At 41.8% G+C, this 24,111-nt stretch overlaps 1 protein-coding gene across 1 annotated transcript in view; it reads left to right on the top strand.

The window, feature by feature from the left end:
- Positions 1-9,355: 9,355 nt before the first annotated feature.
- LOC131469035 (cadherin-4-like) overlaps positions 9,356-24,111 on the top strand; it is a 226,326-nt gene continuing 211,570 nt past the window's right edge. Inside the window, exons 1-2 of the mRNA XM_058643864.1 lie at positions 9,356-9,659; positions 11,005-11,116. Coding sequence (XP_058499847.1) covers positions 9,603-9,659; positions 11,005-11,116 — 169 coding nt within the window. The 5' untranslated portion in view covers positions 9,356-9,602. The remainder of the gene's footprint in view (positions 9,660-11,004; positions 11,117-24,111) is intronic.

Raw genomic sequence — 24,111 nt, 5'->3', positions numbered from 1 at the left:
AAAAAAATAATGTTAAAAGACAGATTATAACAAAGTAGAAAACATGGTCATAGAGACCACATAGTTTTGAGATTCTGCCTCAAAGATTGCACACTGGATCTAAACTTGAACTTCTCAGTCCTTAAAGTTACTTTTCGGCAGTATCTTTTGCGTAGTTTATTTTTACCTGCCTCCTAAGATGCTATGGTGGCAATACTTACACAGCCCGTGGGCCAAAAGGAAAGCAGTTGTACTTGTAACCAAAACGTCACCAGTTCAAATCCCGGGACTGGTCAAGGGCTGGGGTGCCCCTGAGCAAGGCACCCAATCACCATTGCTCCCCAGGTGCAAAAAAAGATGGGTAAATGCAGAGGTCACATTCACTATCACTAATTGCTGTGTGCAAAAATTACTAATTGTAATTCACAAAAAAAGATTCAAAATTGAGTTACTCATAAATATAACTCTCCAAGTTAAATACATTTTTAAACAACTTTCCAATTTTTGCCTTCAGAACACAAAACTCGGGTTTTGTCCTCTAGTATAACGTTTCACATTAGTTTAGCTGCCTCAGATATGTGGCAAGGTGGCTAACATGTTCTAGGAAGGACATTTTACGAGTGTTCCATCAGTCATACAACAGGTAAAAGTCCTCTAACGTGGAGCCGAAAGCTGTTGGGGGTGTTCTGTGTGTTGCTGTGTATACTGCCAAAGCGACGGAGCTCTCAAAAAGCATCGTGTCGGGACACATGATAGGGATGTCAGCACAGAGCAGTGCAGCCATATGTTGAGATTTTGATTTGGACTCTTTAGGGAGTGTGCCAAATAAATGAGAAACACTTTCTCACTGTTGTGCGGGGAGGAGTGATCGAGGTCATGTGGAAGTGTGTTAGAGAACTCTCTCTGCCAAACACATTATGGTCTAGAGAGTAATGTACCAGAATCAGAGAGAAAATATTTCATAACCCACCCAATCCAGAGTTATAGCTTTTCCATGCATATTTTTCTTTTATTCCAGACCTCATGCTAGTTAGGTCAGGCCATTTAGTCTGGGAAATGGGTTAACTGTTTGGGCAGTGGAAAAAAAAAGTGTGGGTCAAATGCTTGTTTTTAATGTTCCTATCGGGAATCCTGTCACCGTGTTCCAGACCGACACAATTCAAGTGCAGAGTGCATGCGACGACCATACTTGGTATGAACCCCATACGTCTGCCTCATTTAAAGGGGAATGGGGACTCGTTCACTGGGAATAGTTTAATAATTTAGCATGGCCTTAAACTAATCTATTTCAAGCACACAGATGGTATTTATATTGAGCAAATGCTCAGATAATGGAGTGAAATAATTTACTCACGACTGTTGCTCAGTGTCAGAGAATCCCCCAACACGTCTCTAACCCTGGAAAAGACATAAAGGGAACCACAAAACCGAATTACTGCATATAAGTGTTTTCAGAAATAAATATGCCGCCATGAAATCAAAGATATTGAAATATCAAATTGAATAGCACATAAATTTGGGTGCAACAAGCCTAAAGCTGCAGCAGTATTTTTTTTTTTCTCTGCCTTGTTTAGTCATTATATCTGGATGATATTTTTGTGGGAAGTTGTGTACATGCCTTTGTGTGTGTTTTTTACCGCAGCCTGTCGTGTGGCTATGATGGGTTTAAGAGAGTGATATGGACCATCTGTCCAGTTCTAGCCTCTCCAGTGGGCATGACAATACACCCACCTATAGGGAGCTGGAATGGGCTGAAGCATACTGCAAACAAGACAGCTGCACTGACCCTTCTCTGTGAGCGAGAAAGAAAAAAGTTGTAATGGGAGAGACAGAGAGAGAGACAGATTGGGGAAAAGGTATGGGGAAAATATCAAGGGGGAGAGGAAGGGATGCAAAATGAAGAGATCGAGAAGTAGAAAGAGGGATAGAGAAAGAGGAATACAAAGAGATAGAGGGGGAACGGGTGGCTGCTGGTTTTTAACAGGCGTGTCCTTCCATCTCTGATCAAAGCGTCCTATCAGCCTTAGGGGCATCTCCACTGAGTGCCTCCCATGGCTGCTAAAAATTCTCCCTGGCTAGGATTCACTTTAACACCTCTCCTCTCATAGCTGTCACGTTTTTTACCATTCATTGGACATGCATCGTGCCTGCTGCACATGAAAGCACCTGCGCATGTTCCAGAGATCCATGCACTCGCTCTGGCAGCAACAATATTTGATAGTTAATGAAATAGAAAGAGAAATGAAGATAGTTTGCATTTGGTGATTTGGTCTGTCCTCTCAGTCCAGCTCCATTAACAGAAGAAATACAGTGCAACTGACAGCTGCATTACGCTCCAAACTATGCAGCTCTGTTCAAATCGGGTTTCTAGTCCTCCTTTAATCCTGATGCACACTGTCAGTTTAGGGTTTTCCAAATAATACAGATATAGCCTGATATAAGGTAGCTTTTGTATAATAGAATATGCAAAAAAAAATACAAAGATTTAGGGAGGGCCAGTCCACTGCAATTATTTGAAGCCTCCACATCTCACATATTATTAAAAAATTAGGACTTTGAAGGCGCTCTTTAACACACCAGAGCTTTTTGCACCACTTATTACAGAAATGAATAAATCTGCATGGCACAATGCCACATGTCCCTGACCTTTATTCTTGTGAATTTCACACGCTGTGGGAGCTGCCGCTCCACATTGTTCTATTGACCACTTTGCAGCTGCCTTTATGATGTCTGAATAACATGGTGCCAGTGCTTTGGCACTGGGGATATCCAGCTGCATTTTCCTTCCACTGTCCATCAGAGATGGGAAATCAAACAATGATATTCTGTATTGCTCCAAGCCCACAATTTCCTTGATCCCTGTCTGGGTCATTGTTTCAGAGATGTCAGCCAGTCTGTAAATCCATCATCAGTCTTTGAGAGTCCTGCCTCCTGTGTAAACCACAGGCAGTATCACAAGACACCAGGGTCAAGACAAGGAAACCCCAACACTCACATAATCCAGATGAAAAGGATGGAATCATATCCTTGTATGTGTCATCGTGCATGTGACCAAAAAAACAACAACCCTGTCTTCAGTGACTAATAAAACACAGAGGAAAAAAAAAGAATACTTTAATGGTTAAATAGTAAATGCTGGTAACTATGTGGGTTCAGTCTTTGCACTACCACTCTAAGTTTATACTTTAAGTGGAGATCAGAACAGAAACATGAAACCCCGTACTGCAACAGTTCACTGAGAGGGACACGTAGAGAAATGCCTAATGATTGATTTTAGTGTATGGGACATTCCTGGCATCCTTCTGGCTAATGAAAGCATCATTATCAGGAGAGTAGATGACTGGGGCCCTTAAAATATGCTTACAGGAGACTAAGAGCAGAGCTGCCTGTCTCCCTTACTTTCTTTTACTGCCATTAGACCCAGGCTGTCTGGCTGTTTACTCCTGCCTGGGCTTGAGTTTTTTGAGTATTGTAAATGTGGTAATACAAGTTGACGCGATGAAGCAGCCCAGTACACAGTACAGTGGCAAGTCTCAATGGGAGCTTGGCAAATGGATGCTGTTTTTTGAGGTAATAAGGGTTCCCACTGCTCTCAGCTCCTATAAACTTCTGCTGACAGTCTGTGTAAGTGCAGTCATTTATACTGTTTGGCAATTCCTGCTTTTAAATTGGTCCTTCAAGAGTTTTGTTCACAAATGTTAATTTGTTTTAGATGGTACTTTAAATTAAACTAGTATCTTAAATACAAATGCACTTTTTGGTATGCTATCTCGTATGCTGAAATGTAGAAATTTGCAACTGCACAGTAATACAGTTCCTCTCAAAGAGACCATAAAACCTTTGAGCTGAAACATACATTTACATTTAGTTAGTGGTGCAGGAGGTCACTTATAGCATAGGAATAGAATGTAGCATTGATTGAAAAATGTTTTTTGTCAGTTATAACTGCTGCGAAATGCCTTTAATAAACAGTTTTCTACAATACCAGTCTTAACTTTGAAATGCACACAAACCTTCTGAAAAAATGTTAACATATTAAAACAAATACAAATACCTCATCATAGTTTGTATACTCTATTTGTGTGTGTGTAGTATTAGCCTTGTCTCAAATGAGTATGTCATACAATATAGGGACATACTCACCTGAATGAATTTGTAACTTTCCATTGCCAGTTCCAACGGACATAATAACTACATTTCCTACATGACATTTTGTTGTGTAACTTATAAGACACAGGAAGTGTTCCTGGCTCATTGGTATAAATGGAATTGAGGCATTGTTAATATCATTTGGTCCATCTGTGATTTATCTGTTGAGTTCTTTCCCCTTTTGGTGAAGTCACAAAAAGTGAACCAAAATGTGTCAAAAAATGTAACTGTAACGTCTTCTCATTGTTTCATTGCTAATATAGACTACATGGCTGCAAACAGTGGCCACTTTGTATTTCAGACAGTAAATGTCTGAACTATAGCCATAGGCGGAGTCAAATATAATAGTATGTTGTGGTATTTTTGTGCAACACTACACACAATATTTTGTATTCTCCTGCTCCTGCTTTGACACAAATGTTAGCTTGCTAACAGGGGGAGTCACACAGGTGGAGGAGGCATCAACTGAAATGCTTCTTATTTACTGTGAGTGACGTTGGCGTCATGCATTCCACTGCATTTGGCTTACACTGCACAGTGTGGCAGCATGAGCCCCAGCTAATGAAATCATGTAATGTATAATATTATATATAATAAATAAAAATAATAAAATAATATTCCAACACAGGTGCTAACTAATCAAATTATGTTCATGCATTTAGCTTAAATATTACACCGTCCAATTAGAGCTATAGGGATAAGAACACTTCCCGTTGCTGGTTAGACTTGCTACAGAGCTGGCCATGACAGCCAGTTCATTAAAATAGGGGGATCTCTGCAAGTCCTCTGCACATCCAGGAAACCTGTGTACACAGAGACACTTGTCATGAGGTAAAAGTCGAACTCCAGTAGCTGACGTCACACAGTTCCATCATGCAACACCAAAACCAATGCCATTTTGGCAGGAAGCAGTTCTGATCAAAGACATAACCAGCAACAGCAATATGGTAATACTGTATGTCAAGCAACTCCAGCTGTTTTGATAAAAATGAAGTTGGTGGATGTTGTGCGCCAGGATTCCAAAACAGTCAGAAACAAGAGAAGCATTTCACTGGATCACCAAAGATCCCGAGAGACAGCAGAGTAGAAGATCGAGTCAATGGATTCTGCTTTTGTAGAGATCTGACGCGAATGATCTGTCTTGCTTATCTTCCATGCTATTATTTTGATGTGTAAGCGTTCTCTGATGTAGGATAAGGGACAATTTACCTGTAAGTTGATGCTGGGTTTCTGCAGGTCTAGAATAACATATGCTGCTGGGTGTTTCCATGCACGTGAAAAGCACACAACGGCATTGTAAGGGTCAGATTTATTCAATCTGTCAAGTTCTGCGATACTGTATATTGCTTGATCTCTGTGGAATAACTGGTGCCATCCATTATTGCAGAAGCTTTTCCTGCCAACATGGCGGAGTAAACAGAATGAGTCACGTGACATCCAGAGCTCGAGAGACAGTTATTTCCAAAGTCAAATGTCATCACACTGTTGGAGCAGCCAAAAAGGCAAGGTAGTGTTCTTTATTTAGTTGTTTTCACACACAAAGTTAGATTCAAGGTGCAGTACAGCGACATTAAAAACAACACAGAGACAGAATTGAAAGAAATCAATACAAAGTTGAAAATACATTCCGCAACAAATTGAAATATTAAGAAGAATGAAACTTTTTCTTATGTTTCAACTCTGAGTTGTGCTCTTCCCAACTTTCTAGACATCCTTGTAAATATTATACTAAACACAAACACAGTCATAAAATTGTGCTTTATTGCATACATTACACTACTTTCTGGAGCATAATCAGACTAGTCCATATGTATCAGGGAGACATGAGTAACAATAAAAGACTTAAAGCAATTGCTGGCATTTATTCAGCCCAGTGCTATGTAGCAGTCTTTTTGAAAACCCTTCACTATAGAAAGTAAAATTAAAGCGAACAGCTCAACAATAGAAAATCATATTCTGTATAGTAGGCTGCGTCTATATTAATTCAAAGTTTATTCAAGAACATGAACAATGGTCCAAAAATGGCTCTGAGAGTTATTAATTTCAGAGAGCATACATGACTTAGCTGGAGCTTTCACTCTACTTGGACAAATAAAACCAATTTGTTGTAAGTTAAAGGTTATTTTTCCCCTTACAATGCTTAAGTCATATCAGTGGATGCAATGGAGGACATTCACTATTTTGTCACATTCAACTAAATTATTCTGATACGTCAGTCCCTAAAAGGGAAGTATGAAAAATGTCTGAAAGCATAGGAAATAAATTATTATCTATCTTAATATCTATTTAGCCTTTGTTCCTTTAGCCAAACCTGTGTTTTCTGTCTTATAGAATGGTGCTATAAAGCAGCAATAATTCAGCAGAAGTCACAAAATAGATCGCAAAATTGACGCATTTAAAGAATTTCACAAATTCAATCCGAATTTAAACATTTTGAGTTCTTTATGCTCAGGTGTGTTGTATATAAGAAACTCTGTATTGCACATTCTTATAGCCTCTGTAACTGTATACATTCTGTGTTCTAAGGGTTAAACTGATGCAATTTCATGTATCTTTGTAACATTTTGAGATATTTTTTCCCCAATAACAAGTGTATTATGAGTCAAATGTACCATTATTGTTATATTGCAGGGAGGCACGACAACAAGAAGAAACAGCCACAGTGAGATGGATGAAAAGGTTCATGCAACAGGTGGTGTGCGGACCAGTTTAGCTCCACTGCATCATTGAGGGAAACAATGTCTTCCGCTGCTGTTCGGTGTAAAAATGTTGACCCTCTGCTTCCATAAGGCAAATACATACAATGAAGTCTGAATGAATATCCCCACAAACTCGAACATTTTAAAATCATGATACCCTTTTTCACTATTTTTAGTCAGATTTGAATCCTAGTAGTTTCAGGTTTCACATTCTGGCTTTACCATTGAGTCCTCCAATGGACAGCTATACCCACGTCTTGTGGGCCATCAGGAATAAGAAAAGGACTTTGGTTAAGAGTGTTGGAGCTCATTCTTGGGACCGAGGGATTGGTAAAAGAGAGGTGGTAAAATGTCTGCATGTCACACTGAGAAAATTGTCTGAGCAGCCACCCACTAATGCAGAGTCATATTTTTTAATAGGATTAAAGCCTTCTGGCTCACTCTAAGCAGACCAGCCTGTCAGTCAGAACCAACAGAATATTCAAATATTTAGTTGCTCAAAAAGGCCAGATAGATACAGGTAAACCACATTATGCATGTTTTATGTTCAAGGAAAGGTTTTTATGCAGCTACGAGACAATATTCAGACATAGCGCCAGTGGAAATAGGTAACATTGAACCACATGAACACGGATACAAGGTTATAAATACGTAGCCATGTCAACCTTTTGTATCAGAGGACATTTTGTGGAGAGAGAAGCTTAGTTTAAAGGATGTGAAGTTCAGTTTTTGTGAGATCATTTGAATTCACATTGGAAAGCATTTGAAATTAACCCTTTTTTTTTTGCTTTTCTTTTGATGGAAATGTTTCTTTTATTTTCACAGTCTTATAGACAATGTTCGGTCTGGTAAAAAAGGTAAAAGAGTATTGATGGTTTGCGTCATACTCTTAATCTCTCCAAAATGAAAATGTGCCCATCAGTAGATAAAAAAAAAGATCCCATCAAAACTTTAGCAACTTTGGTTTAGTTAGTGTGGCACACTGTGGTACCAAAACAAAGAAAATAAATAATTCAAAAGTGCCTCCATTACTACACACCACTAACATCCACTAATGGTGTTTCACCAAAGTAACCTCTAACAACCAGAACACTTAAAAATCTGGCTCATAATGTGTTAATCACTGCACCATAATAATAGTTATAATATAAACTTAGCATAAAAAGTAAGGACGTTTGTGTTTGGCTGATTATTTCTTTGTTGTAACAGTGCTTCTTTGCAACAAATCTTATACTGTTGGAAAGCCGGTTTATTTCCCCTTTAAATGTTTGTATTTCAAAGGAAAATGCATTTGTGGGTTGAGCAGCAGAGTTGAGTATGTGGGTTGCGCCCATGAAACACTTGCCAGAACAGCTTATTCTGCATTTGACTCTTGTTTGGTGTCGTTCATTGGATTGGATGATTGAAGTCTGGGTTAGTATGTATTCATTTCACAAACCGGGGCCTCAGTAGCATGTGGAGGAACCATACACAGCCACTGGTCACCAGCTTGGACACACACTGCAGCGTTTGTCGTAAATCAGCCCAAGATGATGCCACCAGTGTTTAATGGGGTTGGGTAAGCCATTCATCCTCTCCACTCCCAACTTCTGGAGGTAGTCTCTGATGAACCGCGCTCTGTAGGGGGCGAGTGTTGTCATCTTGGAGGATAGAGTTCAGTCCCAGACAGTGGATGTATGGGGTTTTGCCACTGGTTGTAGAATCTCATCTCGACATCTCTCTAAATAGTTTAATTGAAATTCAATTAAAAATAAACATATCTTGTTTCCTCAGACTTCCAATCGTCCAATCCAATAAAACGACACCAAAGAGTGAAAAGCAGAATAAGCTGTTTGACATTGGCAGGAAACATTTGGCAAGTTTTTCATGGGCTCAACCCACAGACTCAACTCTGCTGCTCAACCCACAAATGCATTTTCCTTACAAATGTGGCGCCATTTAAAAAGGAAATAAACAGGCTTTCCAACGGTTTAAGGTTCATTGCCAAAAAGTAATTGTTACAACAAAGAGATAATCTTTACTTTTTGTGCTCAGTTTTCATATCTTTTAATGATCTGGGTTCTGTCAAAAATGATTAGGAAGCATTAGAAAGGCTTTTTCGCTCTCTCTCTTTTTTAATTGCTGATCACCTGCAGCTTGTTACACTCACTGTAATGTCAGTTAGTCTGGATTTAAATTAGTGGGGTTTTAACACAAAAATAAAACATGTTTTTTAAAGAATATGTATAATCTCAACAAAACCAACAGTACAAAATAAAAAGAAACAACACTCACACAAACCTCTTAATAATCCACCACAATGTAATAGTGTACACACAACCATGATGGAACAAATCAGAAACACACGCACACGATAATTAGTAACAGGGAAATGCATTAAATTCACTAAAGGCAACATGTTGAAGCCACATGTTTGCAAATGAGTGAATAAAGTAATGGAAATAAAGTGGATAAGTTCCACGTCTGTCGAGCTCACTAACGAGTGTTTCTTTAAGTGAGTGTGGGGAGTTTTCCTGCACCGGGTGATAGGAGGGGTTGGAGAGAGTGACGCTGGCTGCGCCTTGGTGCTGAGCGGAGCGCTCACCTGCAGATGAGAGAGCCGGGGAAACTCGGGACAGAGCTGCAGCACACTCGCGGAGCGCAAACACGGACCTAACGCACAGTCTGCCAGAGGAAGAGAGCGGGAATAAAACAAATCTCCGGAGGAGAATCAAAGCGAACCCTGTCTCTGGTTTCCTCGTCCAGGCAGAAGCCCTGACGCGCGCACACGCCACCATGAGAACTGACTTGGCTCTGGTCCTGACAGCAGCCCTTCTTCTCGACACATTCTGGGTGAGATTTCTCTTATTTGGTGCAGCGTGTGATGTGCGGAGAGGAGTTGGGAGACTGTACGAGAGATGCGGCGTCTCTGAGGTGCAGGGCTTTCAAAGCTGCGGCAGCGGCCGCGGCGGCGGCGGCACCGGCACAGGCACACAAAAGCTTTAATAAAGTCGCGTACAGCCGGATGGAGTCAGTGTCAGAGCAGGCTGCTGCAACGCAGCTGTATTCCCCCTGCAAGTCCGCTAATTAGTCCCATCATGAATTACAGTGTGTGGGGGGGTGGAAAGTGAACAGTGGTGGTATCTACATGGCTGCGGGTTCATGACTGGGGCTGCTGCGTCTCACTCAAGTTAAGAACATTGAGCACTTTGATCGCCAGTGGTGTGATGCCTTTTAAAGTCTTTTAGTGGTTGTGCGTAATTTAGCAGCAGCAGCAGCAGCAGCAGCAGCAGCCATGGGATATAGAGATTTAAATGGTTTCCCTTGACCGAAAGCGATAGCGAGCAAGAAGTTCAATTCGAAGTTGTAACATTTCTTCCTCACCGTTTCGTCAATAAAAGGAGAATCAACTCGGCGCCGGTGGATTATTCTTAACGTCTCGCCAAGAATCTTTGGCTTTGGCTGCTTTTGTTACTAAAACACTGCTCTCATGTAAATGTGTGGTAAACGGCATCGAAATGTCAGAGCTGCTTTATTCTCTTACAAGTGAAGAGGAGCTTCAGTCCCTGATGACTCCTCTTTATTCAGACTCCAGTTTGCCCTGGCACCAGTCTCTCTCACTCTCTGTGTGTGTGTGTGTGTGTGTGTGTGTTTGTGCGTTTGTGCGTGTACACGCGCGATAAGTGGTCGTAGTGGGTCAAATCAATCTAACCCCCCCGGACCTTCCTTTGCTAGATTAACAGTGAAGTGAGAAAATGCTGCAGTTTTCTTTTGGTGTGTGTGTGTGTGTGTGTGTGTGCGCGCGCGCGCGAGTTAAACACTTCATTTCATCTGAATTCTTTGTTACACAGTTCAATTTGTGTCACATGCATAAGAGTGTGAGGGTATTAAACGTGTTTTCCCATATACATACATACATATAATGTATATATATGTATATAATGTGTGTGTGTGTATATATATATATATATATATATATATATATATATACACACATTATATGTATATATGTGTATATGTATATATAATGTGTGTGTATATACATATATACATATACACATACATATAATGTGTGTATATATATATATATATATATACACATACATATAATGTGTATATGGTGCATCTGGAGCTTCGTTTCAGAGTTTTCGAAGGCCATGTTTATTGATGCCTTGCACTGTGTTCTCTTCCTTTCCAGAGGAGTAATGGGGAGCATGTTGCCAAAGGTCCCTGCCGACCGGGCTTCTCTCAAAGCTTCTACTCTGTGCTGATTTCAAAGGATGTATTGCAAGGCCAGGGCATACGTAAAGGTAAGACCTTTCATCAACGTGTTGGGTTCTTTTACATTTTGTAAAGACGTTCGACAGCGCTAATAAGAGCCTCATCTCTACCGAGACTGGTGTTTTCTTTTCCTACACTGTCATTTTCAGCTTGTGAAACTTCCACAACAGCGGAGAAAACATGAATAAAATAGATTAGGTCCCGTGAACAGTCTGCTATTGTAGTGAAGAAGGGGTTCAGTTATGGCACCACATAAATGTGCATCACCTCGTATTCATTTTTTGCTTTTCTGACACTCCTCCACATCCCCAACATTGACATAATCACTGCTTTCTTCATTCGATCTCACGTAATCTGCACATTTACACCAGGTTTTGCAGTTGAATATGTGTTACCCCGATTACACGTGGAGCTGACCAAGTTCAAGGGCCCCGATAGTGCAGGAAATGGAATCGACATCCTGTGTCTAATCTAGCATCGCTCCTGCCAATGTGGACTAATTGCAATTCTCTATTGATCCCAATGTTTTTTTTCTCTTTTTTTCTCATAGCTCAGCTAAGCTGTATTGTTTTGCTGTGGGCGCACAATAGCTCTTTTGTGGGTCAACTGCTCAGTGTTTATTTCTCACTCTACTTAGCCGTGAGAGACATGGTGTGAATACAGCTGTCTAGACTCTCTCTATTGAGTGTGTGTGATGACGTGCACGTGGACATAAAGTATTTTAGATTAAGGATGTACAGCTGGACTGTGTAGGGTACATTGTTTTTACTTCATTCCTTTCTCATCTTTTCATTTGTGTCTGTCAGTGGCTTGATTGATATGAGTCTGAAGGGTATCAGTGCGAGTGTTTCATTAACTTAAGTGTATGGTAACCTGACTGGCAATGCGGTTGGATGTGGGACAGGGATGTGGAGCTTGTTCTAAGTGTGGTAGTGATGTCTTCAGCCCAGCAGGGGGTGTCAACACAGTCACAAACAATCACACAAGGAGCCACTGGTGCCGCACAGGAGCCATTTATTTCAAAGAGCATTCTTCATCTGGTTTGGTTTCAGGGTGATGAAATTGTCTTTGTGTCTTCTCATTCCCGACATAAACTCATTTGCTGACGTGTCGCAGGATTGTTTTCACTATTTGCAAATCAATTTAACTACTTACAACAGATGCATTAGTGTGATTTGATTGCACAATTTTTTTTGGTTTTGTTTTGCTTCAAATATTGCTGTGCAGTCACACCAAATAAACCATGATAGTTCCCACTCATTAAACATAAAGATCACTTTCAGGTACATTATTCCCCCCCCTGAATCACAATGAAAAGCATTTAGTTTCACATTTATCATTTGTTATCTGTTGAAGGGCTAAAAGTTAGGTGCTCATATTTGCCGTGACAGCTGCAGTGTCATCTCCACGTGCATCTGGAGAGTACAGCTGCTGTGGCAAGACACACACACACACACACACACACACGGTACATGACTTAGGGCTCAGGCAGTTGATTTATAGACGGTAAGGGTGTCACTGGAGGGGGGCACAAAGCGACTCTGGAAGGGCTTTAATAATAACATTGTTTAACCCAAAACCGTCATATGGGGGCTGGAGTAATGACACCCAGTCATGCACACATGCACTCGCTCTCTCACACACACACACACACACACACATGAACATATATATGTGTATATATATATATATATATACTGTATATTCATGTTAGCCATCAGGGGAATAATGGGAAGGACAGATCTAGGACCATGGCCATGATAAGGGGGATGTTGGGTTCCCCACAGCAGGTCAGCAGGGAGGAGGAGGAGGAGGAAGAGGAGGAGGAGGAGGAGGAGGAGGAGGAGGAGGAGGAGGAGGAGTAGAGCCTTAGATTTTACTTTTTATCATTTTAAGTCAATCTGATGCACAGCATTACATCGTGTCAGAGCACAATATTGTTATTTGAAACCAAAAGCAAGTAAAATGACTTGCTTTTGGTCACACTTTGGCTAAATCAGGCCACATTGCATTTTTTATTGTTCCCATATCATTTTTGCATTGTGTTGGTTGAAAAGCAACAACTTTTCTCATGTTTCTCTAATGCATTTATTAGCCATTTTAATTTTCTCCCTTATCGTAAGTCATCTCCAGTCTGCACCGACTTTGCTTCTGATTAATCTTCCTTTAATGAGCACTGCCTATTTTGATCCCTTTCTGATAAAAAGAGCGTCATTGGTAAACATTACTGCATTGTTCCTGCTGAGTGAATTAAATCTTTAATACGCATCTCTAAAACTCTTGGCAGTTATGAAAGTTAATGTCTGAAAAGGACAAAACAGAGCTGAGTTCTGATTATATAAGTTGTCTTCTAATACTGCATATTGGTAGTGAGGTCTGACATTAAACACTGGAAAAAATTGAATTAGCTTTTTTATTTTTTTTAGCAGTAAATAAGTGACAGTTTGAATATTAAAGTACATACAACAGGGTTTAGATAATGGGCTTCTATGGGTGAGAAGTAGCAACCATATATAAACGATACAGCCAGAGCTGAGGGTGCCTGCTGCCTTTTATGATGGCTTATTTACCACTCTCTCACTTAGGGCATCATTTGAGGTCAAGCTCCACTAGGTCTGTTATGGCTGCCTGTTCTTACACACACAGAGAGAGAAACTGTTTTGCAATTATTGTTCTGTTGTATAATTATTAAAACCTATTTCCTGTTTTGTTAACGTCTATTTCATTCATTCATTCATTGTCTTTATCCTGCACATGAGGGTCACGTGTGCGCCTGTGTCTCCTCCTCTGATTCTGATCCTGGTAATGAAAGTCAGGCAAAGTCAGGTTTCAGCTCAGTGAGTCCACTTTGCTGTCCTGGTCCTTTGGTTCCTGTCGGTTTTGGGCAGCCCTCACTTTCTATACTTCTTCCTGTGGTTGTTGCTTGGTTGTTGGTGAGGTGATCTCTTAAGTCACTGTGAACGTCTGTATGTATTCAGATGATTCTTTCTGTCCTTGGCCACACTGTTGTATTATTGCAGCTCCTTCTGTCTGTCTGTCTATCAGCTTTATGTATTTATTTTTATTTTTTTTACAAACAAATATTACTTGACATGCACTCCTTCAAAGCTCCTTGAATTTTCACCCTATTACTCTTACACATGCTCATGTTAGGTGTCTTAAATGCTCGTAGGCTGGTATATTCTGAACTCAAACCTCCTCATGTAAGAGTAGAGTGATCAGATGATCAGTACTCCCTCCTCACACACCTTGCATCTCTGAACTAGATCTTCAGTGCCACCACATATGTAACGCGTTCACAGCATATTCTGGCATATTCTGACTGTTGCCTGCTTGAGAATGGAAACAAAACAAGAGAACTGTGCCTCTGAATAAAGAGCTGCAATGTTCTTCAGGATGATTTTTTTTACAATAAAAAACCTCTTCCAGTGGGCACCCACATGGCCCGAGGTGATGAGTCTCACTTGCATTGGTTGGTGAAGCTTTCCTGTGAGGCTTTAGGTGATTCTTTAGAACCCGGTAGCTGAGCTGTTACTTAGCTGCAGGCTTTGTATTCAGAACATCAGCTTTCAAACTTGCAAGTGCAGAAGTTCCACAGTAGTTTTCACTCTCGATTTAATGCACCTAACTATTTTTCACATGGGGGAAAAAAAAACCCAAAAAAGGGTTCAATCGCATAAATAAACCTACAAGGTTTTCTGCCTTTGGTATTAATTAATAACGTTGGATTCCCCATGTACTTTCCTTCTTCCCAAAAGCAGATTTGACACACGGTCTCTGTAGTGCTGATGCGGCGACAGAAGCCCACTCATAGGAGCCTGAATAAAAGATGCCTCTTCTTTTAACACACTCTGTAGGGAAGGACAGTACCGTTTCCTCCTCCTCTTCACCCACTAACAGAATTAGAGTCTTTTGGATTCCTGTTTAACTTTTGCCCAAAATCTCTTGACACTCAATCTGTCTTATCTGGGTTGATAGCAGAAGGGCAGCCTCCTTTGCCTAAACCTTTGTCATTGTTTTCTTTGTCTCTTAAAACATTTTGAGTCATGGTATCTGACATTATTTCACAAAGTTCCATACGTCTTTGACTCTCTCTTGATCTAGTTTTGTCTCTGCAACCCCCCGCCGCTCTCATAATACCAACCAAATCTCTGTTATAATGCAGAATAACAGCACAAATTGCTTTTCTCGCTTCGCCATCTGTTTGATCCATTACATGGTTTATGGCTAATTCTTGCGAGGGTATTCAGTCCCGGTGACAACCACAGACACATCCTTTCATTCATGGTTTTTAAATACACAAATGCAAGAGGATGACATTTGTTGAATGTCTTGTGAGGCGATGAAGACAGACGTGCGGCTGTAGCCGAGCTTCTCGTTCATGATCCGCGGGCCAACGGCTAATCTGGCTCCAGGGAGCAGTTACAAATAGTCAGTTGACACATGTTTACTTAATGTGTGACCTCAGACCAGATGTATATGTCCAGTAGTTTGAAAGAATTGTGTGAGGGGTTTCCAGAGAGGCTCGTATAGATGATTTAGTCCTATAGTTGTGTTTCTCTCCCTTTTAAGGTCCACACATGAGTGGTTTATGAGATAAGCAGTGCAGGCGGGTGTTACACCTGCAGGAGTTGTTTTTGATTAGGCTGTTAGGCTTGGGGAAAACACGCTGTGGAGCAGTCGTGTGTGTGTGTGTGTGTGTGTGTGTGTGTGTGTGTGTGTGTGTGTGTGTGTTTTTGTGGTTGAACATGCTGTGCTCTAAGGTCGCTGTCCGGTGTGCCGTGTGCGTCGTGGACATCCTCCAGGTTTATTTAAGCTGGTCATTAGAAAGGCAAGCAGGAGAGAATGGGGAAAAAAAGAAAAGAAGGAAAGAAAGCGGGTGGAGGCCATTATATTTTAATGAGATTTCTGACATCTTCTCCCTTTTGTTTTGAAAGGAGGGACAAAGGAGGTGAGGAGGGAGGGCAGAGGAATGTGGATGGAACAAAAAATGGGGGTGACTTCCTGCAGTTTGAATTACCCTGCATTCTGCGTACGTGTGTGTGTGTGTGTGTGTGTGTGTGTGTGTGTGCGTGTGTGTGTGTGTGTGTGTGAACTCTGCATCCCTGTCATCTGCTTGGTACATTAAGAGACCTCCTACCTCGGGATGATGGGGCTTCTGGGCTCCTGCAGGACCAAGGTTATGGCCCTCCCAAAGACATTAAACCCATTTGAATACTTTGCTCGGACTCTAGCTCTTTAATGCACAGATGGTCTGATGGGCTGTGAAGGCTGTAAGATGACAAGGGGGCACTGTTAGCTCTATGTTTCTCTTTGTCTCACTCAGACACGCTCATGCACATATTGTCTGTTTTTGTTTTGTTTGTGTGTTTTTTCTCCCTGTGTTAATGTCGGACAGACTGTGTTTAAGCTGTTGTGAGGTGTCCCTGCTGTCTCTGCTAAAATAGTTTGTCGTGAGTAGCAAGAGTGATGCAAGGCGTCCACTGGGCTGCTCTTTCGCTAAGATGTGGTAGACGGGGATTAGACCAGCGGGATAAAGATTACCTTTACATGGCTGTTTTCTCTTAGCTCGAGAGCCACACTTACCATGTCCTTCAACTTGGCTTCAGTCACAGGAAGGGGGGGATAAATCAGAGGTGGCGTGGAAGGATAAAGACACTTTCCTCTTAACAGGCTCCAGGAAATATAAGGGTTCTTTATCCTAATGAAGCGAGCACGCTCAATCATGCAAAGCAATGCATAAACAAAAAGCCTTTAAGGCACTCGCGTATAAATGATACCCAGATTTTCACTACCTGACTGACTGCTCCTCCAGTATAACTTGGGCCCGGGCCCAAACTCTGTGGTGTCCTCCTCCTGCCCACTCACTCCTTAGTTCTCCACTGCCACTGTTTGTCTGTGGCAGCATTTTAATTAGCGCCTAATTGATTCAGTTAGAAATGCATGCACTGTGAAGGCAACTGCTAAAGTGATGATTCAGCTAGCAGGGATCCATCTCTTTATATTTAGCTGGGGTGCTGTGACAAATACATACTGGCAGTGGTGGTGCAGGAGACACCGGTGACAACATTTTTGTGGTTAGTGTGTGTGTCAAAATCTACTGCTGGGTAAATTAAAAATGCAGCTAGATCCTTAAAACAAAGTTTTCTGCTACATGTAATATGACATAATTAAAGAAAAGCTTTTTTATAACCATTGTTATGAAAACCTCTAACAAGAAAAAAAAAAGAATGTGCTAAATGTAAGGTTTCATTATCCTCACCTCTAACTCGGCTCTCTATTATCCGTCCACGCTGGCTGGTTTTCACCAAGCTGAAATCGGATCGTTATTGTTAATTAAAGAGACTTGTGTCCGTTTCTTCTCACGCTGTGTTTATCAGCCAGTAGAGGGCTACGGTCTTTTCTGAGAATGTGGGCATGACAAATCCACGAGCATCACAGCCTCATGTGCTATTCCCTTTGCCTGAAGATCCCTCGCCTTTGTTAAGGAAGGATGAAACGGAGTATGGAAGCCCTCAGAAGACACGACTGTCTGGTAATCACTAATTGTGTCCTGAACTCGCTGTGAATGTTCCCCATTAAGTTCTTAAGTTCAGCACGCAGTCGAATCATTGCCTCGGAACAAGGAAGCTGTGCAGGAACACAGGGGCCAGAGGGAGAAGCGAGCGGCGGAGTTGAGGGTCGACAAACAGAGTGCCAGAAATGTTAATTAATCAAAGACAATGATGAGTCCCTCAGTGGCTGGGCCTATGCTACACAACAGGCTAAAAGCTAATAAGGGCCTAACAAAGGGACCTCTGATCTTTACAAACCCTCTGATCGTTCATGTCGAGATAGATGTTGGCTTTTTTTGACTGTGATTGATTTTCCCATAGGCGAGATTCATATACGGTAATGTGTGAGACATGTTTATTATATTAGGGGCAGATGAAGGAATACACATCTCAAACACTTCCACACTCCACACAATGGACAACCCATTTTGTGGAATTCTAAATAAAGAACAAGTTAAATAAATGACATACATAAACGTAGAACATTTCAATTGTTACTTGTATAACCCAGTGCCTCTGTGCTGTAAATGGAGTCATTCTAGCAAAAAGCAAGGTTTAATGGCAACCAATATAAATGCAGATAGTGTTGCTTTCGAGTGTCATTACTCTGTGCGTTGTGTTTTATCAGCATAATGACATGTTTCTGACCCAGTTGCCTATTTCAGCTTTTGCCGTAACTGTGAGTCCTCACTGCAAGACGATAAGTGCGGCATTCATTTATATTCCCAGTGTGTTGATCGACGGTGGAGAAATGAGCGACTCTTAAGAAGATGAGACAACATTGAGACAACATGATAAACCTGTCAATCAATGCTTACGAAATATGAAATATTAATGTGACTTATTAAAAGAGTGCGGATGTGATGAGAGCACGCATCTATGTAGGGCATCCAGATTTATTTATTTTTTTTCTTCAAATGTTCTACGGCAAACTTTGCAGTTTGGTGTATTGCCAAAATCAATGCATGTGAGTAAATATAGCACAAAAGCAAGCTACGAGCACAAGGGATGAAAATGCATTGCCCTTTGCAGTTAGAGCGTTTGAAGATTATGGTGTGGTGAAGCAGGTTTTACAAGAGCATTAAATCTGCCTCACTGTCATTTAATGCTGTATGTGTGAGAATTTCCGAAAGAACATTTTATTTTCTGAAGGTGATGCGGCTCCTGGTTGTTTTATTTAATTAATCTGGTGGAGTTTTTTGTCAAGGAGTTGTCAAAAACTGAACAATGTTGTCGTGGCAATGGCTGTCTTGTCTTGGAGTGTTAATAGTGAACACTTTCTCGCTCTGTCGTACACCGAATGCTAACCTTTACAGTGAAGTTCACGGTGCTGCATGAAGTCTGTTTGCAGTGTTTTTATTTCAAACACACTGTGGTGCTGTGCCACATAAAGAAAAAACATCTTTCCAGGATTTGCAGGATGTAATTTGCTTTTAACAAACTGAGCAAGAAGAGTCATTTTTGCTTTTATATGTGCAGGGAATTATTCCCCGACACCGAAGAGTCAGAGGCACACTGAACATCCACGAGATAAACTTTTGTTCATTTTCAGTTTGTGGGGGACAATGAAACGCCGCGGTGGGAACGAGGCCACCGTAAAAGACTGTACAACCTTGTAGTCAGATGGGGAAAAAGGTGCTAACGCCATTTAAGAGCTGACGTGCTGGTACAGTGTTGACTCATTTTGCTGTTTTTAACTGTTGTGGTTAATAACCTGCAGGAGATGTTAAGTCACTTTAATTAAACTCTGTGAAAATCCCTTAAATGTGACAGCCCTTGTGCAATTATGCTTTTGCTGTGTGTCAAAAACAGAATGCTTGTTGTGTGACAGTACAGCGTTTGTGGGGCTACAGAGGGTGTTGTAATATTATTATGGTTGTTATTATGGTACTTCATGAGTAGACGTAGGCTGGCGACCGAACAGCAGTTTTAGGCCTTGGGACCGCCATGCTTTTAAAAGCACACTGGTCAGAATCCCTTTCTTCTCCTCCTCCTCCCCATCCATCCATCTATTGTCTTTTTCAGCACATCAGAGGAGGAGACACAGAGCGAGGGTAATAAAAGGCCCCACTTTTTTCCTCTGGGCCCAGTAGACTGTAGAGAAGCAGATAAGTTGTCGAGATCTGAGTCTGTGAATGATCAAAAACAAAGTGAATCCTTTTGGCCGCAGAGCTCCGCCGAGGGATAGGGGTAGGGTAGGAGAGAGTGAGGATGAGGAGAACGCTGAGAGGAGCAGCCACACTCACAGGAGTAGACATGGTTTGCTCATCTCTGAGGTAAAAAAAAAAAAAGGATGAGTAGCTGCAGACAGGCGCTTCATACATTCTTGGCGCCGAGTCAGGACTCGGACAGGCAGGGAGATGGGTTTACTCTGTAGCATTCATTGCTTTATGAACCATTTTACAGAGTGTTGGTGGGTGTGCATAATGACTGGCATGTTGTTGGTCACAGTGTACAGTGGAGATAATGAGTGTTTTATTGTCCTCCCATGAATTTGGATTCGGAAAAGGTTAGTCGCACAATAGGATACGGCACATGTATGGGCTTTGATAACATGCACACTCGCACACACACACATACATTGATGACTTTTCTTCCCAAGAGGAGGACAGCGATGCCCTGCTCTGGTGATTGTCCTAAACACAGAAATGATTGAATTAGAAAGCAAAGGTGTAATCCAGCTGTCAATCCCACACCTCATTAGCAAACATAGGTTTCAGAAGCAGCAGAGAGTCGAAAGGGAAAAAAAGGGGTAGAGAGTGAAGGAGGGTGGAAAAGGTGAGATATATATATTGTATTAGTGGGAGGGGAGAAAGGGAGTAATAATGAGGATATAAAGGAGTGGGAGTAAGAGGAAACCAAAGAGGGGGTAACAGCCTCGCCATTCTGCTCAGGGAGCTCTGCAGAGAGTTTTTATTAAGCTTTTATCTGCCTTTCCTCTCGTCCTTTACCTCCCCGTGCTTCCCCACCACAGCAGCACCGACAGAAGTAGATTCAGGGAGCGCTAGCCATGTCAGTCACGTCTCAAGCCCACAGTTGTGCTTGAAAATTCCCTGATTAATTAAGAACAGTGATTTGTTAATTTAATTGTAGGTGATGGGTCGTTGTTTTCATCCCCCACTTTGTGTCTTCCTTCAGCTGCTCGCTCCCCTCTCATCCTCTTGGCAGGCTGATTTGCCCTGCAGCTTTAAGGAGGGGGAAACGAAAGGTATAGCAAAGGATGGTTTATTAAGAATTGATTTGCCACAGTAGCAGAGAGACAGACTGTAGGGAGATATATGCTGATGTGCCTCCCAGGCAGACGCTCCCATGGTGTGGGAGGGAGGGGAGATTTGAAGACGGAGAGAGGATGTGGGAGCATAAGGAGATTATTGTAATATTGTCTGGGTCTTCACCCTGTGCATTTCAGTGCCGCTGCTGACCAACCACCAGCACCTAATAAAACCTTGATCCCCGGAAGTCTCAGCAGAGAGGATCTCTCACTGTCTTACTTGTGGCCAATTCATTCCACATGAAAAATTATTTGGCACAATAAATGAAAAAAAACCTGCATGAAAATGTCAGCATACACCACCAATAAATTCTTTCTTTCTTTCTTTCTTTCTTTTTTTAAAATTCTTACACTTTAGAAGTACAGTGTGTAGCGATAGATGTACTGTTTCATCACAACCATTTTCCGTTAATGAATATACATTAGCGGCGTCTGCCTGTTCCAAAGGGCCGACTTTCACACTGTGCTCTGGCGTGATCGCTGTCACATTGTCCTGCTCATGAGCAGAGGCACACTGGGCATCACGGGAGGCGAGGCATGACAGATCAGAGGAATTAGATCTTCAAAGCTCGGGAGAAAACAGAGAAACAGAACAGAATCCCCCCAGCGAGGAGGGATGGAGCAGTTTATCTTATCTTTACTGGCCCATCTCCACATGTCCACCCAGAAGCCCCTGCCCCTCAATTTACAGCTGGTCACACACAAGAGCTGTGGGAGCTTATTGACTCTGCATTCAGGATTTTCATCCCAGCATGTTTCCCACGTTAGGTGAGGGTTGTTGATTCTATTTCCAATATTCATGAGTTGATTGGCCACTGCTGCGTTCCATTTCCTCTCATCACAGACGCCTGGCATTTCTCATTACCCCTCACTTAATTTATGTACAAATTATTCATAGTTTGGCAAATCACAAAGTTTAGAGACAGCAATTTGACAGTCCCTGATGTGTTTTTTAAGGAGGAAAAAGGGAGGTTTGGAAAGCAAGTTATGTTCTTTGTTTGTTTCTCTGCACATCAGAGTAGGTGCGTGTCCCTTTAAAACACGTAGGTGCACGTGTGTGAAATCGTAGGTGCTGATTGGTTACAGTTGAACTTGAGGAGGGGATTTGGCAAATTAGACACTCTTAATTGACTGTAGGTGTGACTGTGAGAGTGGATGGTTGTTTCTCACCTGTTCTTACCTCCAGGGGTGCACCCCGCCTTTTGCCCCATGTCAGCTGACCCCCCGCAACCCTCATGTGGAGGATAAAGCGGTAGAAGACGATGAGCGAGTTAGAGTGAACGTGAGGAAGTTTGTTTACTTCCATGCAACAGAAATGAAATAGAAAAACCAAGTAAAGAGACTCGACTCGGTGGAATGGTGATAAAAGGCTTGTGTCCCCCCCCCCCTCCATCATGCTAGATCACCTCACAACAACATTGTCAGCATCTACAATGAAAAGTAAATAAAGGAACAGAAGCAAAGCATAATAACACCGTCTCAGCCACGTAAAAGGCAACACGTGTAAGCTTGAATTAGCTGCCAGTCAGAGAGACAATACAGCTTTGTTCTCCTACTGATATCCACCTTATTAGGTATGCATGTAAGCAGCGGTGTACACACACACACACACGCTCATCCCAGACATGATGTTCTTTTCTTGATAGAATCGAGACTTTCCAAATAAAAGACTTCTTTTGAGCCGCTTGTGGTCGACATGCTGCAGTATAATTGTAATGACTGTGTTAAGTAAATACAAATGCTAGTGGTTTGGTTCCCAACCAGCAATTGGCACCAGTTAAGCCCAAATAATTTATATCGGTGGTTGTCTACCTCCAATGCCATTGTGCCTCTGTCCAGCACAGGCCCACAGAGGGCATGTTTTCTCACATGAGGGTGTGCTGAGATGCCAAGTTGGATGAGATATCCACTGGACAGAAAAGAGACAAACGCTCTGGTCTGCTTTAGCTGAGCAGGAAGAATGCTTTTCATAGCTGTCCTCTCCTTCTCTTTCATCCATTTGATCCATATTTCCACTCAAGCCGACGAGAGGCGAGTGCACTCTAGACGTAACGGTGCCAACGAGAAAAGCCATTTTTCTTCGAAGCGAGCGCATTTGCATAGACACAGTTGCCACAATGTGCATGCAGCACCACTTCACTATGTGCAGATTTATGGTGTGAGCCATTGAGCAGAAGACAATTCAGAAAGTTAAATATCAAGTCTGATTTAATTCAACTTAACAAATATGTTGCAGTATCTAATGTCAATAATACACTGCAAGTGTTTAGCGTGATTTTGTGTACAGTTTGTGGTGATTTGTCTTGCAGATGCAGACTAATGACTGAGGTGTTGTGCATGTGGGCTGATATTATCCTTGGTAGCAGCTCCTTTGATGTGATTAGTTCCATGCACTCTTATTTGACAAATTGGGCTGTTCCTCACAGCTGAAGCACGAGTCTGTGCCAAACACCAAGAAACTTCTGCTTAACGGAACATGCTCTGTGTGTGTGTGTGTACCTTGGGTGTGGGAGCGCAGGTTTAATGCGTCGGATAAAAGATAGATATTCTAGTCAGAAAGACAGAGACAGACAGACAGTTTCTGTCTGGAAACCATTCACAGTTATAATTAAAGTAGCCTGGCAGTGGCCAGCCCAGCTTCGATAAAGACAACCATGAGTGATGTATTTTAACTGTCATGTTCCTATGTCGTTTTTATTCTAGTTGTTAAAGTTCCAGTGTGTCAGAATTAGTGACATCTAATGGTGAGACTGCAGATTGCAGCAAATGGAGAACTATTCAACTGACTCCTCCTTTTTCCAAGCACATCAGGAAGCTATGGTGGCCTTTGTGTACCAGAAAGGATGTAGCTCTTTGTTTTGGGCACAGTGGCTGGTTCGGCCATTCGGCCTCAGTAAAGCAGGGCGACACAATGTTTTTCATCATATATGTATACAACATACCGATGGGTAGTTTATTCAGTTAGTGGAACTTTGTGTGTTGAAGAATGACGGAGCGTCCTTGTCAGTTTTCTGTCGCTGAAATGCAACCTCTCAGAGATAGTACAGAGATAGTTTGAACTTACACTCTTTGATGGAGTTATAAAACAATGCAAATGTCTGAGCCTTGTCAGACCACAAGGTTTGTGGACTCGCAGTGCAAAGGCTATCAACTGCCTCCCACTTCTCCAAACTGAATCACAGTCAGTATTATTGATGGA

This window comes from Solea solea, chromosome 11 (genome assembly GCF_958295425.1).
Source record: "Solea solea chromosome 11, fSolSol10.1, whole genome shotgun sequence".
Classification (NCBI taxonomy): Eukaryota; Metazoa; Chordata; class Actinopteri; order Pleuronectiformes; family Soleidae; genus Solea; species Solea solea.
This window is presented reverse-complemented; position numbering and strand designations above follow the sequence as displayed.